The sequence below is a fragment of the Abramis brama genome, assembly GCF_963993115.1.
Source record: "Abramis brama genome assembly, chromosome: 8".
NCBI classification, from domain to species: Eukaryota; Metazoa; Chordata; class Actinopteri; order Cypriniformes; family Leuciscidae; genus Abramis; species Abramis brama.
Window position 1 is genome coordinate 16,636,753 of NC_139970.1, and position 20,816 is coordinate 16,657,568.

The 20,816-nt window shown below is 39.4% G+C and overlaps 1 protein-coding gene across 6 annotated transcripts in view; it reads left to right on the forward strand.

The window, feature by feature from the left end:
• Nucleotides 1-20,816, forward strand: part of dnajc15 (DnaJ (Hsp40) homolog, subfamily C, member 15) — a 30,827-nt gene that overhangs the window by 5,546 nt on the left and 4,465 nt on the right. For 2 of the 6 annotated variants that reach the window (XR_014607481.1, XM_084122208.1), the window contains 5 exons: nt 979-1,052; nt 1,374-1,498; nt 11,303-11,397; nt 12,140-12,216; nt 15,951-16,021. Coding sequence is in view for 4 of the 6 variants with exons in the window: in XM_084122208.1 (XP_083978334.1) it covers nt 985-1,052; nt 1,374-1,498; nt 11,303-11,397; nt 12,140-12,216; nt 15,951-16,021 (436 nt within the window). In the remaining 2 variants the exon portion in view is untranslated. The remainder of the gene's footprint in view (nt 1-978; nt 1,053-1,373; nt 1,499-11,302; nt 11,398-12,139; nt 12,217-15,950; nt 16,022-20,816) is intronic. The other 4 variants (XM_084122209.1, XM_084122210.1, XR_014607482.1 and 1 more) reach the window with 3 other exon arrangements.

The following is a 20,816-nucleotide window of genomic DNA, read 5'->3' on the forward strand; positions in this document are numbered from 1 at the left end:
TGATGTGATTCTAAAGGATTGGAAGCACTCGAGATGATGGCGGCGTTGATGAGGGAGATGGTTAAGCCGCTCTTACTGTGAGTGTTTGTTCAAGCCCCCAGATGAAGCTCGCCCTGGTTAATGAGGTCAATGTGGCCTCTGGCATTAGAGAAATCAAAGAGTCTTTAAATGGCCGCATGTGGCATAATAATTAAAGCGACTTCGTCATCAGCATGTTTACGTTTGATTCTTTTCTGGCAGGTGTCTCTGCCGTCCTCCCTACTGCTGCTTGGATAGTTAATCATTGTTAGTCGCCAAGTCTTCCACCCATAGCTGTGTGAGGTCAGGATGGAATAGCACTTGTGGTCGCTTTGAGGAAGGGGGCTAATTCCCATTTCAGTACATCGAGGGGGCAGCACTTCTGCCAAAAGCTGAGGTGGTGTGTGGTCTGATTCGTTCAGAGGCAGGGCTTCGGATTACAGTGGAGGGAGCCTCAAACGCTTTTTTTTTTTTTTTTTTTTTTGCTGAGAAGCAAAATAACGTTTTCCTCTCAACAATAAACTCCTCAGAATTTGATGAAATGAAAATCCTGAATAGTTCCCATGATGTATTACTCTAATGATTTTTTATAAATTCTTCACCTACAATTTGGTTGCATTAAATGAGCCGCTTAACGGCCTTTCTCAGCTTTTTTATTGAATGCTGGATGTTCAGAGGCATTATATGTTCATTTCATTGAGTGCTGCTGACTTGCAGTGTGTTGCTTCACAGTTGAACCACAACCGCTGGCTGTTCACCAGCATCCTGACCAAGTAAATACCAAGGGAAGTTGAAAGGCGTCCTCACCTTTAACACATATTGAATAAGACTAAAATGTGGTTTTGTCCTTGGTTTCACCCTTAAACCAACTTTGTTAACCCTGGAAATTAACTTTGTAAATTGTCTGGCACACTTTTCAACCCATTAATCCTTTTTTTCTCTTATTACGTTGGCTTTTAGGTCGATATGCATTCCATTTATGGAGGCCTCTGGGTCAGGTTGTCACAGAAGCTGCCAAGAAGTTCCCCACTACGGTAAGTGTCAGAAACAAACCAACAATTTTTTAGCATGCATAAGCTAATGATTTTGTTGTGGGATTGCTCTCGAACACCCTATGAATCAGTATTCCCATTTGAAAAGATCCAGCACAACATATTCATTTTTTAAATGTACAATATGTAATTTTTTCGCCACTAGGGGTCGCTAACCTCTTACAATAACAAAGGTGTAGTTTGATGACGCAACATTTGCTAAGAATTATGGATCTTGTCGTCAACGTCAAGCCGACCGATCTAATAATGTTTATGGATGAGTAAATACATCGATGTTTTTATCATGACTGTGATATGAAGCAGGTCGGGATTGCTAAGAGACAGCTGTCAGCTCCAGTCCACACGCAACGCGAGTCCCGCGGATATAAAAGGAATATGGACATTTCATTCTACCGAACTACACGCAAATGCAGAATTACTAGTCACAGGTCAGTTTATTAGACAAATTAAACTTGTGAGGTAACGCAGCGCTGTTTCACTTGGTCTAACATTACACTAGCACACTAAACTGCATTTGAATGTGTTGAAATTTATGTGTTAGTTTGTCTGTATGAGACTAGCAGTAAGCTAGATCAACATTAGAATAACATACAGATCATATTCTAACATTTTATCATTGTTGAACTATATAACATTGATTAGTTTTATGTAAATGTGCTCAGCTGTTTAATAAAGTACATGTAGGAGCGGTCGAAGTCTCGGACGTGGAGCTCTCGTTTATATACTGTCTATGGGAGCTCTCGGCATCTCGAAAACACCGCACTGATATTGATTCTCGTTTTAGTTCTCCTTTTTTATCCAAAGTCTGCTTGCCATGGTCCATAATGTTTGAACGAAACAACAACAGCGTGCAGATAGACATTACGAACTACACAGTTGTCCACGTCTGTCGCCTTGGTTACTATCAGAGGGCTCTGGTTGCTATGGCAGTACGAGCGGAAACCAGGTACAACACGGATATGACGCCATTGACGGCGACAAAACAGAAATAAAGAAACGGTCCGTGTCTTCGAATTAAATTACAAATTTCTCCTGGTTTGAAAGTTGTTGGAAACAGTCAGGATAATGAAAGTACACAACTAAAAAAAAAATATAACATAGATATAGTGATTTTTGCTATTTTTAAAGCAAAAAAACTACATATTGTACCTTTAAAGCTACACTGTGTAGGATTTTCTTCCATCTAGCGGTGAAATTGTTTATGACTACCAACTATAGCCCCTCCCATTCCAAGGGCGTTTTAACTCCTACGGTGGCCGTATTATTTCAAATCTGCCGGCAGTCGTGAGTAATCTCCCCCTCGCATTCGTCACGGTGCCACTGAGTGTAAAAACGAGAAAGGCGAAGCTTGAATTTCCAGGTATGTCCCTCTTTGGCTAATGTATTTTCAGGGTTCGTACGGGTGCTTGAAATCCTTGAAAGTGCTTGAATTTTGATGTTGTGTTTTCAAGGTTTGAAAAGTGCTTGAATTTTGGATAAAATGCTTGAAAATGCTTGAATTTGTAACTGTATTTCTTTCATAAGAAATATCTTTCTGATGAAATAGTTTATTATTAAATGGAGAAAAAATGTAGCCCTTCAGAATCAGATACAGATTGATTTGCGTTACGCTGGCCAGAGCAAAAGTAGGCGGAGTTTTCATTTTGATTTCCGCGGTTGTTTGGATGCACCGTTTTTATTGGCCACGCAGCGGCAACAGTTGAACTATTTTAAACTTTGACCGCGGCGTGCGCGCGAGCTCGTTGCAGTAAGGGTAAAATCTTTCCGTGGCAGGGGCAGCTGCCACTGGCGGCTGTCACTCGACCTGCCACCGCTATATGCGCCTGTCACTCGACCTGTCACGGCTATATGTGCATGTCACTCGACCTGCCACCGCTATATGCGCCTGTCACTCGACCTGTCACGGCTATATGCGCCTGTCACTCGACCTGCCACCGCTATATGTGCCTGTCACTCGACCTGCCACCGCTATATGCGCCTGTCACTCGACCTGCCACCGCTATATGCGCCTGTCACTCGACCTGCCACCGCTATATGCGCCTGTCACTCGACCTGTCACGGCTATATGTGCCTGTCACTCGACCTGCCACCGCTATATGCGCCTGTCACTCGACCTGTCACGGCTATATGTGCCTGTCACTCGACCTGCCACCGCTATATGCGCCTGTCACTCGACCTGTCACGGCTATATGTGCCTGTCACTCGACCTGCCACCGCTATATGCGCCTGTCACTCGACCTGCCACCGCTATATGCGCCTGTCACTCGACCTGCCACCGCTATATGCGCCTGTCACTCGACCTGCCACCGCTATATGCGCCTGTCACTCGACCTGCCACGGCTATATGCGCCTGTCACTCGACCTGCCACCGCTATATGCGCCTGTCACTCGACCTGTCACGGCTATATGCGCCTGTCACTCGACCTGCCACCGCTATATGTGCCTGTCACTCGACCTGCCACCGCTATATGCGCCTGTCACTCGACCTGCCACCGCTATATGCACCTGTCACTCGACCTGCCACCGCTATATGCGCCTGTCACTCGACCTGTCACGGCTATATGCGCCTGTCACTCGACCTGTCACGGCTATATGTGCCTGTCACTCGACCTGCCACCGCTATATGCGCCTGTCACTCGACCTGTCACGGCTATATGCGCCTGTCACTCGACCTGTCACGGCTATATGCGCCTGTCACTCGACCTGTCACGGCTATATTTGCCTGTCCCGCGACCCGTCACTGCTATGCGACTGTCCCGCGACCTGTCACGGCTATACTCGCCTGTCCCGCGATCTGTCACGGCTATACTCTCCTGTCCCGCGATCTGTCACGGCTATACTCGCCTGTCCCGCGATCTGTCGTGGCTATACTCGCCTGTCCCGCGACCTGTCGCGGCTATACTCGCCTGTCCCGCGACCTGTCGGCGCCAGAGATTTTTTTACGCGTGCTGAGGGGGTGCTAGATCATTGACAAGGGGAGCTGTATATAAATGAGCAAAACTTGCCCACTAAATATTTAATATTCAAATATTTTAATGACCACAATTAAAGTTTTAATTGTATTAAATTGAACAAGCGCAACATTCAGCATTCAATCAAACAGAAAAGATATATTATTAATAATGTTATTTCAACATAATATCTCGTTATTCCGACATAATATGTGTGCGTGCAACAAGCAGTGAACGCGTCAATAGGCCTAAAGAGAAATGCACATAATGGATTACATAATCAGAGAGGAGCCTTTTTCTTTTCCTTTTGAATTATTTCGTTTAAAGACATTTCAAGCTTTGTGTATTTGATGTATTTCTCATGTCTGTGTGAGGCATACACTGAGTTTCGTTAAGTTAGGATGAGATGCTCCAGTTCACGTGCAATGCAAGTGACCGCGCGGGCGCCTCCATGAGTGTCTGTTATATTTGCTTCTCTTACTTATTAAACCCAGGCAATTAGTTGATGAAAAATTGATTAAAATTAAGATACAATTTATACAAAACGAAATTTACTTTAAAGAAAGGTTTTCTACAAATCAAAACTTAATGAAGTGGTCAGAATCATGCCTGACCCGCTCCATGTCTCTCGATATATTGCTCTCGATATATTGTATACTCGTGCTGTTCACTTTCCATAAATCAACATAAATGGAAAAAATAATACTATAATATTTTAACAAATATGAAACTAAATCCGCTTATTTAATGGCAACAGTATAGTAGGCATACAGACTCCATTTGTACAAATTGCTGTACATTAATTTAGCCTAATTCTGAATTTTGCACGTCAAGTTGAAAGGCATTTGTTCAAATCAAGTTCATGGATAATTGTGCGTGCATGTATTAATTATTATGATACTAAAATCATAAAGTATGTGTACAAAAAAATCAGATGAGCCCAATATGAACGCAACGTTTAATTACACGTTAAGCATTTTCCTCCCATAGAAAACCATTATAAGAACGCTTAATGTGGCTTAATGCAGATTAGAATGTCCCCTTATTATGTCGAAATAACAAGATATTATGTCGAAATAATATTATGTCGAAATAACGATTTATGATGTCAAAATAAGACTTCAATGTTGAAATAAAGAGATATTATTTCTTAAAAATGCGGTTCAGAGCTTCCATAGAATACAGCCAAAATATAATTGCTTCCAGAAATTATTTTTGGGGGTGCTATCGGGGTGCTTTGGTCTTTCTTGGGGGTGCTGAAGCACCAGCTAGCCCCTCCCTACCACCCATGGTCACGGGTATGCGGCTGTCCCGCGACCCTCACCTACTCCTGTCACTCGACCTGTCACAACTATACTCACCTGTCACGGCTATATTCGCCTGTCACTTGACCTGTCACATATACGCGCCTGTCCCGGACCCGCCATCACGGCTATGGTCCCGTGACCCGTCACGGCTATGCGCGCCTGTCACTCACGGGCTACTCATGTACTCATGTCTTGGGCTATAGTTGTAATTCTACATGTAGCCTACACAATATAGTAGTAGGCTAGGCTTAGCCTAATAATAATAATAATAATAATAATACCAATAACAATATTGATAATGATGATGATAATAATAATAATAATAATAATAATAATAATAAATAATAATAATAATAATCATTATAGGCTATGTCAAGCCAACCTCGCATGCTATCTTAAGGTAAACTTGCACTAGCTACTGTTGGACTGAGACGTTAGTCACGGCCAAGCTATTTCATTGTAGCCTATTTTGTAATTCAAAGGATATTCAAAAGATTTCAAGACAGTGCCACCTTCTGGTCAAAAGTTATAAATTTTTCCAAAAATGTTGATAACTTTTGAATAAATCTGCCTATTGTAATGCAACTGGTAAGGTTTGTCATTGTCACCTCACTCTGACCACATCACATCGATTTCGTAACTGCGCCACCTATTAGTCGAAAGTATTACCATTTACCATTTACCATTTACTACCATTTACCATCTTATAAGTTAGGCTACTGTATGATTTTTCAGCCATTTGCCCAAAATCCTCTAAGTGTTTAATTGCTGGTTGCAGTTGTTCTGTTGGCATGTCTTCTCGTCTGCTTTTCAAATCTTGCCTAAACAGTGTTAGATTTTAATGAAAAAAATGCGGTTTCCAGGTCAACTTTGTTTTTTTTTAACAGTAACTTCGGGTCACGTGACAGGCACAAACAGTGGTTCGACTTCGAGTGAGAGGCGCATTTAATGCTCATGGGACACAAGGCAGATATGCATACAGCTGTGACGGATCGAGTGGTAAACGCATATAGTCGGGACAGGTCGCGGGACAGCCACGTATAGCCGTGACGGGTCGCGGGACAGCCGCGTATAGCCGTGACGGGTCGCGGGACAGCCGCGTATAGCCGTGACGGGTCGCGGGACAGGCCAGTATAGCCGTGACGGTTCGCGGGACAGGCGAGTACTGCCGTGACGGGTCGCGGGACAGGCGAGTATAGCCGTGACGGTTCGCGGGACAGGCGAGTACTGCCGTGACGGGTCGTGGGACAATAGCCGTGATGATTCGCTGGACAGGCGAGTACAGCCGTGACGGGTCGTGGGACAGCCGCGTACAGCCGTGACGGGTCACGGGACAGCCGCGTATAGCCGTGACGGGTCGCGGGACAGGCGAGTATAGCCGTGACGGTTCGCGGGACAGGCGAGTACTGCCGTGACGGGTCGCGGGACAGGCGAGTATAGCCGTGACGGTTCGCGGGACAGGCGAGTACTGCCGTGACGGGTCGTGGGACAATAGCCGTGATGATTCGCTGGACAGGCGAGTACAGCCGTGACGGGTCGTGGGACAGCCGCGTACAGCCGTGACGGGTCGCGGGACAGCCGCGTATAGCCGTGACGGGTCGCGGGACAGGCGAGTATAGCCGTGACGGTTCGCGGGACAGGCAAGTACTGCCGTGACGGGTCGCGGGACAGGCGAGTATAGCCGTGACGGTTCGCGGGACAGGCGAGTACTGCCGTGACGGATCGTGGGACAATAGCCGTGATGATTCGCTGGACAGGCGAGTACAGCCGTGACGGGTCGTGGGACAGCCGCGTACAGCCGTGACGGGTCGTGGGACAGCCGCGTATAGCCGTGACGGGTCGCGGGACAGCCGCGTATAGCCGTGACGGGTCACGGGACAGCCGCGTATAGCCGTGACGGGTCGCGGGACAGCCGCGTATAGCCGTGACGGGTCGCGGGACAGGCGAGTATAGCCGTGACGGGTCGAGTGACAGGCGAGTATAGCCGTGACAGGTCGAGTGACAGGCGCATATAGCGGTGGCAGGTCGAGTGACAGGCGCATATAGCGGTGGCAGGTCGAGTGACAGGCGCATATAGCGGTGGCAGGTCGAGTGACAGGCGCATATAGCGGTGGCAGGTCGAGTGACAGGCGCATATAGCGGTGGCAGGTCGAGTGACAGGCGCCGGTGGCAGCTGCCCCTGCCACGGAAAGATTTTACTCCCTCTCGCTCGTTGAGCTCCGCTTTGGTCCGAGTCGCGCGGCGCAAGCCATTGAAATATATCGGTTTCATTTCATAGCGCAGCGCGGTCCGCGTCCTAAAGGGCCATTAGTGACTGAGAGTACTTGGTGTGATAATGTAATGTAAGTATTGCATGTCCGTAATGTTCATTTGTGGAATATGCAGTGAACATTGCCAAAATTACAGAACTGTAACATGCAAATTAACCTGCAAACGTTAGCCCAGTGCATAACAACAGTCGTTGATTGCTGAACTGAAATCAGCCAGTGTCATAAGTAGTATAGTGTTACTGTAAGGTTTAGGATGGCCCTATGCAATATTTACACTGCTCTATTCCAGTAAATGTATTAGCTAACGTTATGTCTTGGCCCAAGACATCTTGGCAATGAAATACATTTATCAGGCAGGTGCCTGTGCACTCAGATATTGTTCAAACCTTGTCTATATCAAGAATGTGTCCCAAAACGGGAAGGCCTGTCAAATATTTCTAAGTCTTCATATTTGAAATTAATTCAGTTTTACAGCCGATAAATCACATTATCTGGTAAGCAATATTTGGACATTAATATAATGAAAAGTATATTATTCATATACTTAGTGATACATTTTGAAGAATAAAACTTGTGATTGGCTTAAATATTAGGGCTGCACAATATATCGAAATATTGCAAATGTATATATTACAATATGCATAATTGCATATCGCAATGGCTTGCAATAACTGGGGTCATGAACAAAAGACAAAGAAAATCACTCACTGCTTTTGGCTGAATAGGCTAACTTTTGTAGCTTTAATAAGAATCAGTATATTTAATTCATGCAGTGAAAACTAAGCAGTGTTTATTTTTACATTTGATTAATCAGTTTCTGTTGTTAAATAAACCTAATGTAAACTTCTAAACTTCTAAAATAACACTTCTTATGCTACAGTAAAACACTGATGTTCACTGTCTTGAAGTTGTAGGGATATTTTCTTATCACAAAAAGAATGTGAAACACGTATGTGTAGGTTATATCATTTTAAAGATATTTTAAAGATAATTTAAGTTAATTTGACACACTTTAAGCATTATCGTATCGCATATTGAATATCGCATTATTTAATGAGTTATCGCATATCTCATTTTTCTTCTATATCGTGCAGCCCTCTGCTATTATGAAACATTTGGCTGTTTATCTCTTTTGATGTGATAAAAACACTAAATAAGAATTTTAAGTATGTATTGGTATGTAATTTACGGTAGTGTAAGGTGCTGGAAAAAGCTTTCAAATGGACCTGGAAAGTGCTTGAAAAGTGCTTGAATTTGACCTTGGAAAAAGTGTACGAACCCTGATTTTCAAGATGGAGGCGCAACATTCGAGCGACTCGCTCGTATGTATTCTAAATGGCAGATTCTACGCTTACGAGAATACTTGATTAGTTGGTAGAAGTAATTACACATTAATGAGCACATATTATTTTGAAAGAACAAAGTGTTTTTTGCTAAGAATCAACTTAAAAAATTACACAGTGTAGCTTTAAAAACAGATTCTGTTTCAGAAAGCGATGATTTGTGGGAATGAAATTTGGATATTTCCATGTTCATTTCCACATCTTGAGGCACTTTTTTTTGTGTGCGTTTTTGGCATGTCAAACCTCCTGCTGTAGGGCGAAGGACTGATTCATCGTGTCTTACTGGCCCTTGCCATAGTTCACGCTGTGCGTCTGGTTTTTGGTGGAGTCTATGAACCTGATTTGTCCAGGTTTTTCTTAATCTCTAGGGATGTGTGGTTGGGGCTGGTTCCCAGCGCTTTGACTCAACCTGTCCACCTGTGTACTTTCTGAAACTTCTATAATCTCAGTGGCTTTCGCAGATTCGCTACTGAGCACTCTTGTAATAGATCATTATTACAGTTATTAATCAAATGATTTCATTTTTCTGTGAATCACATAACGGATGATTGTGATTAAGTGACATGTTTTGGGCTGAGATTGGACTGAACATTCTGGTCTCCATCGCCGTCTAAACATACACATGTTTTTACTCAGTTGTGAACTCTGCCCGAAATCCTGCAGGATATACGATTTCTGAAGGAGCCACAGACCGATGTTATCCTGTTATGGCATCTTTAGTAAAGAGATAGTTCAGCGAAAAACAGAGAAAATTCTGACATTGTTTACTCAACATCAATCAGTACATGAGTTCCAAACCCGTGTGCTGTTATTTTTGCCGTAGAACACAAAAGTTGACATTTTTGAAGAATCTTTTCAAAGCTCTTGCCTATTGAACCACAGTTTATATCCTCACTCAGGACTGTTCTTGTCCTGAAATGACTTTTTTTGGTCTTTTCCTCATACAAACATATTTTAATGCTTAAGAAGATATGTAATCATATGGACTACTTTTATGATGCATTAATGGGGTATTTTTTTTATTTTATTTTGTTAGGCCCTTGGTAAATGGCTTATATACTGTGTGAAGATTCTTCATTCGTTTATTTTTTTGTTTCAATTAATAGACACCAACATGTGGGTTTTGAATGATGTTGAGAAAAATAATGTATTATTTAATTGAAAGAATTTTCAGGTGAAATGCTCCTTTAAATTTTAAGTTTGTGCTGAAAATACTGAATATGGCTTTTGCACACTGTGCTTAACCTCAGGTTATCGTCGTGCTAAACCCCAGTTTTAACCCCTCATTGTGGTGCCAAACTTGTGCAGCTCAAAACAATGCGGTATTTGAATGTTATGACTAGATGCTTAGCAACAGACAGCCAATCGTGTGGCAATATTCACATGCTTTGGACAGTCAGTCAGCTTTTGAGGGGAAAAATGGCAAATGGCGATGGAAAACGTGCCAATTGGAGTGAAGAAGTTATTTTTTACTTTTATTGTCCAAAAAGTCTATTCAGGAAAAACTTGATAGCTTAGTTTATATACATATATAAAATGTAATAATAACATACGGACGCGCAATGCTAAAGCCTTTATGGCAAAGATTGTGTGCGGCGTTCGTCCAGTCAATGACATTGACACCGCAAATATGCAAATAAGAACGTAACCCAGTGAATGTAAAGTGTGAAACGTTTTAAGAATACCGCAGATTAACCCCTGGTAAGTTATGAGCATTGTGAAACGTGAAGCAGGATAACCCAGGATTCCATTCACTGGGTTTAGAATGAGGCAGGGTTACATATTTCAAGCGTGAAAGACCCAAAGTGAAAAATCTATGATGAAAATGGAAACAGAAACATTCTCATTCTTTACTGTAACAACATCTTGAATTTGAATGAAGAATACAGCCTAAACCTCCTCCAAACACATGAAACTTCATGATCATGATCTTAACACTCAAATTTGGGCCGTTTGATGCGTTCACGCTTTGTCATAATTACTGTAATTATTAGAAGACATCCTGAGATGTTCTTCTCAGACCTTTTCACGTCCTTGGACTCTGAATTATGCATAGTTCTATGACAACACAAATTAATCTGTGTATTGTGTAATTTGAGAAATCAGTTGACAAAACCACAATATAGCAAGTGATGCAAATGCCTTGTTAATAAACATATATTTTAATGTTGATTCTGTGGTACATTCAGTGCTATCAACAGTAAACAGTAAAAATCTTTTGTATATTTCATTGATGAAATATTATAAGACATTAACAATAGTGATATCAAAAATATAATGAAATAACTGCATTTTACTAAAATGACTACATTTTACTGCTGAAGCCGCTGCCATTTTGAGTGTTTCCTGTTGATGTTGCAGCGATCAGGCGGTACAAGTCGGGACTCTCAGAAAATTTACGAATTGAAACTGCGAGTTCAACGAGGACGCGAGCGCTTTTCTACTCAGTAATTACGGTAATTCTGGCGTGAATGCACCTTTAGTTTTGGAATTTGGATAATTATGGGGTCAATCTTCTCAAATCCCTAAAATCTCCATTTTCACATAATAAGGTGAAAGTGCTGATCATGAGGCTTTTAGCTGAGCCAAAACAACGTGGTTGCCATCAATATTGAGAATGATTATACATTATTGTGCACATCAGTCATCTTGTGTTGTGATTAAAGGAACGTCATGGGTTCAGTACTATACTATTCACAGCATTTGAGGCATAATGTTGATTACTACAGAAATTAATCTCGACTCTTATATTTTTGTTAAAGCACTTAGATGAGTTATTCAGTTAAACCCTGTTTATAACTTGATCTGTATAGTTGGTGAAATCACTTTCAGCTGGGACCACTTTTCTGGGTGAATGAAATTCTGATTACGGATTACCGACGTAATGTCTGCGCTGTACAGATACCTCCATCGTGTCTCATTGTGTGTATCACGACAACCAAATTGAAAGATTGGGTATACACTTTACAAGTGATTCTATCATCCAAGTTTCATGTCAGTAAGGTTGAAGTATTGTGACACTTTGAATACTGTATGTATGTTAACTGCCTGACCTTGTCTATTTCAATTCTAACAGTTTAAAACTGAGGAAAACACCTTTTTTCTCCTAGTAATCAACAATACACCACAGATATGCTGTTGATGGGGCTTAACTTTGAATCTGGACCATTGCTTTCAACATTTTCTTTTCTTTCCTAGTCATTTTCTGCATATTACAAAGGTGGATTTGAGCAGAAGATGACCAGACGGGAAGCCAGCCTTATTCTCGGGATCAGGTAATTGTGGGCTAAACAAAGCCCTAAATCACTGCAATTCCTCTTGCTGAATTCTCTCATTATGAGTTGTCATGGAAGAAAACAAAGGTGTTTTACAGTATATACACACACACACACTGCATCACTAAACTTCCCAGAAGAGCTTGCGGTTAAGTCTGGGGGCAATTCTTTTGGTTTGAAGTCGGTCGTCATCTCCTGTCGTCACAGCTTTGATCCTATAACGTCTAATGGGAAAAATTCTCAGCTGTGTCTCTTTTTAATTTATAATCTGCTTTTCGGTGGACCACCCTCCTCATCCTCGGAGGGTATATTTCTCTAAAAATTTCCCATACTTCAACAGAAGTTCACATGGTCCCAGACCAGGTGTGACTCACACCATGCAAGCATCACATCCTGTGTGGCGTAGCTTGCATCATCTCTTAGTGTTGTCAGTCAAACTAGACTAATGTTTTCATAGAACTGAACCAGACTGTGTCCAATATTTCTTGGACGTGACAATATTAACTCGGTCAACCGCGTTCAGGCTCATAAAACTGTACTGATTCGGGTTAATAGTTTTTATTTTTCTCTTCTCAGCCGTCTTCAGCTTTACTTTGGTCACTCACAGCTGAAATAACTGACCCCAGTGATGTTATGCTATTTGCACTGATATACTTTGATCTCTCTACGCCCATCATAAATTCAGCTGACTTACTTTGCTTTTTAAAGGTATAGTTCACCTAAAAATAAACATTTTGACATGTTTGTTAATCCATAAACTACTGTTCAAAAGTGTCAGGTTAGTTTTTTGGATGCATTAATTTGATTAAAAGTGACAGTAAAGACATTTAATATGTTTCGAAAGATTTCTATTTTAAATACACGCTCTTTCTATTGATCAAAGAATTCTAAAAACAACAAAAATATTAAACAGCACAACATTGATTTATGATAGGAAACGTTCCTTGAGCAGCAAATCAGCATATTAAAATGATTTCTGAAGGATCATGTGACTGAAGATTGGAGTAGTGATGCTAAAAATTCAGCTTTGACATCACAGGAATAAATTACGTTATATATATATAAATCAATTATGATATATATGTATATATGTATATATATATTCCTTCTTTCAAAGAAACAAAACATTTTGAAATGTATATAAAAAAACAGTTATTCTGAAATTGTAATATTTCACAATATTATTGTTTCTACTTTGTTTTTTATCAAATATATGTAGCCTGTTCCTACAGGTTTTTTAATTTTTAATTTTAATTAAAAGTCATAGTCATGCTCATGTTTTCTTTGATCATCCTTATGTTCATTGCTGTTCTGACTTTAAACGGGTTTGAGGTCACAGTTTAGTCTCTCGACTGCCACACATTTCTGCCTGACAGATTCGTCATCACATTCTGGAAGCCTCCACTCCTCACAGTGTTTTAATCAGTTGCTCAGGCCCCTCTCAGACGCCCACTCCTGCATATGATTTGAGACTTGAGAGGAGGGTTGGTAGGACTGAACACTTGTGTGTAAGCATTAATGTATCTTTTAATCATCACTTCTGGCTGTTTAGCTGTGACTCAGATCCAAACCATGAAAGCTGTAGGCTGGAAATAAATGTATTCATCTTTCAGTAAGGATACAGTCTGAAGCCAGATAACCTAAAACCACCTGTCCTCACACCATAACTCAATGCTTCATATAGATTAAAAGATGTAATCAATTTAATAAATACAGAAATTTGAATCCTTTAAAGGGGTCATATAATGGTACATGCACTTTTACAAGTTGATTGTACTGAAATGTGTGTTGGCAGTGCCTGTACACAACCATCATAAAATGATAAAAATCCATCCAGTGTTTTTTTTTTTTAAATCTTCTTATGTTTTCCCCAATCTCAAATCAAGCCGTTCGATTTTGTGACGTCACAAAATCGACGCCCCTCCCACGATTGTTGATTGACAGCAGCGTTTCAACACAGACCCGCCCTCGCTCGTGAGCGAGCTGTCAATCTTAGTCCGCGCGTCATTGTTGATACGCTGGAGCACTGTCTATGAGCAGAATGGCGTCTAAGCGATTGTGGTGTTCTGTTCTTGTGTGCAATAAGGAACACAGCAGTCATTTTGATGTTCCTAAATCTGAACAGCTGAAGACGTAGTGGCTGAGTTTTGTTTTCGAAGGGAATATTCCCCACGATCAACGTCAATGCTTTCATGTTTGCGCGAATCATTTCACACACCAGACTGCTTTATAAACAAGGGTCAGTATAAAGCTGGTTTTGCTAAGAATCTGCTCCTGAAAAATGGATCGGTACCAACTATTCGTGTTCCTGCTGCATCTCCAGAATAACTGAAGTGAGTGTAACGTTTTATTAACCTTTATATTAATATTAATATTAATATTTGCAAATCGCTTGCTGCACGCTTCACAATGAATGCGGCTGTTTACCCTCAGGGTACATTACGGCATGTTTTCTATGTACGACGTTCTCAATATAATTCATAATCCCACGTTTATAATGAGCAACGCGCTATGGTTATTGTGTTATTGTGTTATGGTGTACGCACAGAACAGAGGGGCGGGATGAGCAAAGCTCATTATCATTTAAAGACACATGCACTTAAACAGCGTGCTGAAAACAGAGCCTTGACCAGGTAAAATGAGTGTTTTCTTACAATACTAATGAGAATTTTTAATTAAAGTATATTACACACTTTTAATTTAGACCCTAAAGAATCATATTAGCTTGTACAAAAATGGCATTATATGACCCCTTTAAAAAGAAACATTACTATAGTCAAGTCAAGTCACCTTTATTTATATAGCGCTTTTTACAATACAGATTTCAAAGCAGCTTTACAGAGATAACAGGAAAATAATGCAACAAAGTTTGTTTCTAGAAGAAAATTGTGTTATAGTCCAGCTTAAGTAAGTTCAGTGATGTTTCATTTTTGTTGTAAAAAAGTTAATTATTAATTTACTATATACTACTGACTGACTGAAGAGGTACATTATGTTTATTTATTTAAATGTGCTTGAATGTGTCAGAAATTGTTTGGGATTTTAAGTAAGTCTTAAGTCTAGAACTACTAGAAAAACTAAATATTTCATTAGATGGAGAAAAAACCCATCATATAGTCTTAATTGATCATTTCATTGAAATAAATACTAGATTTATCAATATTAATTATACATATCTAATATGTATATCTGATTTTTCTTTATCATTTTATAAAATATTATTCAAGCATAATTTTCTTTTTCATTTAATTCATGTTTTAAAATTTAGTTAAAATATCAAGTTAATAAATCATTTTAAAATTGTAATAATACAGTCATGTTTAAAACTGTTTATTTAATTCATGTTTTAAAATATAGTTAAATAAAACAATAAAATAGTACATAAATCATATTAGATCTACATTTTAAATTGGATTAAAAAAAATTGCCAGGTTTTTTGAGTCATTTTGTCAAATGCTTTTCTTTTTCCATTTGTCGAGTTAAGAAATGTCCCCAAACTTAGACCATACTTTATTTATTTTATTTTTTTCAGTTCTTTTGCTTTTTTTCGCCCACTAAATTGGGGAATTTAAGGGAATGTACAGATTGAGTCTTTCCAGACCACACATGTTGATGATTTGTGCAAAAAATAAATCTGGAGACCTGTAATTAGATTCATACAGCAGTTTCCCACTGTGACCACTAGATGGCGGTGTGTTCCTTCTCTAAATGTTCTGTTTTCTTGTTTTGCGCAGTCCAACCAGCACTAAGGCAAAGGTACGGGAATCCCACAGAAGGATCATGGTCCTAAACCACCCGGATAAAGGTCAGTAGTTCACGTTGACATGTTGGGATGGTTGTGTTTAAATCAATAATCCTCTGGTTCGCTTCTCCACATGCAGCTGTAGGTATTGTCTGAGCAGACAGCGACTGAGACGGGTGTTGATTACATTATTGATTTCAACAGCATTTGTTATAACACACTTTTTAAAGAGGGCTCACATCCCTGCAATGCTGACTTACTGTAATTTAAGCCAGAACCACACAAAGCAGGACATAATCAGGCAAACCCTCACACAAGTGCGGTAGATTCGAAATCATTTAATTGAAAAATAATCAAGGCACGTTTTACAATCTTTCCTTCACTGAAGGAAGAATGATAGTGAATCATTTGCATTCATATTCACCCATAAATAATAATACATAGTGACATATTTTTAATAAAAACTTTTTAAAAATGCCATGCAAATTAAGAATTAATTTTTAATCAATTCAATTCAGTTTTAAATGTATTCAGCTGATAGTTTTATCTTATTCATTGCAGTGAATCAGTTTTACCAACTATATAGAATTACATTATATATAAATGTAGAATGTAAAATATTGTTGCAGCTGAAGTTCAAATCAGAGACACTATTGATACATCTTGATGCTCTCATGTGGCGAGAGGAAAGTAAAACTAATGACACATTCTTTAACAAACTTAATGGTTGAATAAGCAGGGTTTTTTGGTATAGTTTTATTCAGCAAAGATGAATTAAATTAATCAGAAGTGATACTAAAAACATTTACATAGTTACATAAAAAATCTCTTTCAAATAAATGTCGTTCTTTTGAACTTATTTAAAGAATCCTGAAGAAAAAAAAAAACATATCATGGTTTCCACAAAAATATTAGGCAGCTGTTTTCAACATTGATGATAATGTTACTGATAATGTTACATGATGATATTTCTTGAGCAATAAATCAGCATATTAGAATGATTTCTGAAGGATCATGTGACACTGAAGACTGGAGTATTGATGCTGAAAATTCAGTTTTAATCAGCTGATCAAAATTGCATTTTGAAAAATATTACAATAAAAAAGTTATTTTGAAATTGTAATAATATTTCACATTATTATTACTTTATTTTTGATTATGTAAATATAGCCATGGCGAGCATAAAATTCTTCTCTCAAAAACATAAAAAAAATATTGTGTATTGTATATCACAAGCAAAATAACTGTCAATACATTTAGAATAGTCTGCGTATTACATGGTAGTGATAATGGACCAGGTACCAACGTATTTCGATCTGATAAGGATTTGTTCACTCTGATCTGTGCGACACAGGTTATAAATCACTGTCTAGCGAATTGCTTTTTTTAAGCACAGGGTCTCACCTAATAAACACTGTGAGCAGGAGTCTTACTTTTTCCTTGGTCACTGTACTCGCCCTGTTTTTCTGTTCAAGGTTAATGGCCTCACCTTTCCTTTCTCTGGTTTTTCCTCTTTCAAGTCTGTTTCTCACAGCACTCAGAGATGCTGTATATACTGTATATAATGTATGTGTGTGTGTCAGCCCTTGTTTGCTCCTCTAGACCACTAATACTCTCAGGGAAATAAGCGATGGTGTCTGTGATGCTATCTGTAGTGGAGCGATAAGGCTGTAGAGAGGGCATCCAGCAGAGAAAGTGTGCCAGATTTGTCCCATCCTTCAGCACTGCTAAAAAATCCTTTACTACAGTGCTGATAATAATGGTGTGCAAGAGCCCATTTTTGTTTGTTCCACTAGTGGAGGGGGCTGGTGGGTTAAAGACCCCATGAAATGGCTTGATGAATGCAGTTTGCTTTCTTTTGGCATTTATGTGTTTCTTATTGAAACAGAAAGCTGGAATAAAACGTACTAATGGGTCATTTACACAACATCATTTAAAAAAAAAAACTGAAAACTTTGGGATTGGAAACTAAATTATGGGATAATAACTTAACCCCAGCTGTTCACACAGAATACATTATTGCGCTGAAAAAATAAGACGTGGAGCGGAAAAAAGGCAAGGTTATTAGACACGAGTTAAACATTTTTTTAACTTGAGCGGCGTGGTGTTAAGCCCTATTCGGACGGGACTAGTTTAACATGGAGAGGTGGGGTAAAGTAATAATTACCAGAGCTTCTCAGTGATTTTAGTCCCGTCCGAATGTGCCATCTCACTAATCATTACGGACAATGTCAGTAAAGATTACGGCGACTTTTACCTTCAGTAAAAACGGTCGGAAAAATGACCTCAGGTAATACTAATCCCGTACGAATAGACCCGCTGTAAATATGTACGTAAATATTTTGTCATTTCCTGTTTAAAAGTAGTTTCCCGCGGTTTTTCAAGTATGGATTCAGTAAAAAGCATTCAGTTGCGTTCTAGACGCAAACAAAACTCAAGTGTTTTCTACACACCATTCAGATCAGAAAGATCGAAAGCACTTGTTAGAGGCACGAAACATCTTTTAGAGTAAAGTGCCTATTACAAACACAATCCAATCTTAAGTTAATTAATACATGGTTCGACCGGACATAACTGTTTTATATATATATAAATATAGGTTATATGTGTTTGCGCACGTGATATCAGGAAGCAACGTAATATGCACATGACGACAGGAGGTTGACGGCGGTGCGCAAATCGAGTTACTCTCCCACTTCTGCTAGTTTTACTGAGATATCTTATCCTGTGCGAATTGGCCATTAATATTACAGACATCTTGTGGTAAAATTACATCACTCCATCGACCCTTATAAGTTAATCCCGTCCGAATAGGGCTTTAGAATGCCGTTTCATATGCGAGAAGCAGCAAAAGATATGAGAGCAACAGCCAAACACACGTCCATCAAGCACATGTTTTCATTGAAAAACAGTCAGTGGAATGCAAAAAGCTGTCAAGGTCTACTGCTGTATGAGAGATATTTCATGTGTGCATGATGGACACAGGCTGAAAGGTGCTGTTATTTTCTGTTTTTACAAAACATTTGCTGTTAATAATAGCCTTTTACTGGTGTTATACTTTGTCATTTTTTTATTATTTGAATTGCCTTGAATTTTTACGCGTGTTAAACGTGTGTTATTCCCTTCTTCCACTCATCTATTGTTTCTAATTCAATAGACGGTTTCAGTCAGGAACTTTGTATTATTGGTTTCTGAGGAACTCTGTGACTGGTGAGTTATCAATATGGATCCATACATTCACATCTCACCTTGACATCACACACAATTCAAGTCAGAAAAGAGTCTGTAACCCAACTGAGATTGAGCGCTTTTCTATATTTCTGTGTTCGTCTTGCATGTAGCCCTTTTGTGAGCTTAAGCCCCTACGGCAAGTCTTCACAGTGACGCGAGGATCGACGTTATTCGCTCCGGTATCCGCTCTTTAGGTCGTAATGAGATGATTAACTTTGAGCGGTCAGGGTAATGGCATGGAATGATTGTTGAATTGGCTTTCATTAGTTTGCTAGCTATGAGCAAATGGGGACATTGAGAAACCGTCATACATGCCTTAACTCATAACTGAAACTGTATAAAAGTGGAAGCAAACTAAATAAGGAAAACCAATCTTGTGTTTCCAGAGCTTTTTAGGTTCTTGTGTTCCGTCTGTAAAAATGCTGAGATGTGACTTGTGTGTTTTGTTCTTTGTTCTGGCTGGCTTGTAAAGAGCTAAATTATGTCTTATTGAATTCATCTAAATATTTATGTAATGCTTAATAAGAGGAGCCATCATTTCAACCTAAATACGGTTGTCAATCCAGACATTTTTACAGTGTACTTAGCAGCATGAAAAACTAAACTTGTATTGAGATTGTGAATGGGTAATAAAAAGAAGCTGTCAATCTCTTAAGCGCAAACTGACTGAATTCTGCTCTCGCAAAAATTCCCCTTATAATAAAAAAAGCTGTCTTAATTGCACAGTGAATCTATTTACATCGTTTACACTTTTTTTGGTTCAAATTGAAAGTTGAGAGAACACACAAGAACGAGAGCGTTTGAAAGCAGCGTCTATCAGAGGGTACCAAACATACCTGTACTACCGATACTGCAACGGTTTTATTATATTTTATTGTTTATTTTTTTATGAAATGTTACTGAAATGTTGGACAGCCCTATTTTTAATGAAATATTTTAATTCCCTGCCAAGTGATGATGCAAAGAAATTGTTGAATCATAGTTTTGATGATTTAATTGATTGATTGAAATGGACAACTTTTTAGAAACAGAAATTTAGTCTAACACTTTCACTACAAGTCACTAAAAATAATAGCAAAATGTCTCTCTTGTGAAATACGTTCTATATGAAATGTACTAGGTGAAATGATATTGGCAGAAAAAATAATGTGTAATTAAGTGCATCAGTGCAGACTGTTGAGCGCACAGCTCCACTTTCTCTCTGACACAGACAGATTAGCAACCTCCTCAGGCCCTGCTCTCTGCTACCCGCTCACTCTCCTGTGTGTTTGCCCATTTGTTATTGTTGCTTATCATGATAGTCGTGTGTGTGTGTGTGTGTGTGTTTGAGAACAAAATGGATGCTTTCAGGATCTTGGAGAAGGGCGGCTTTATGTAAATCTTGTGAGTTGTGGGATTACAAATGTAAGAATCCGTTTATGATCTAGTGATCCTACATCTTGACATAACATTAAATGAAAAACTAAAGTGAAGTACAGTACATTATATTTAGCATTTTAGGGTAAAGATGATGAAATCAGATAAATGATTCTGTTAAGCAACGTTTCCAACAAAAGTTTTCTGCCAGTTCTTGTTTTCTTTATTGTAAATCAGATTACTGGGACTCTCACCTTTTGTCTTTAATGGC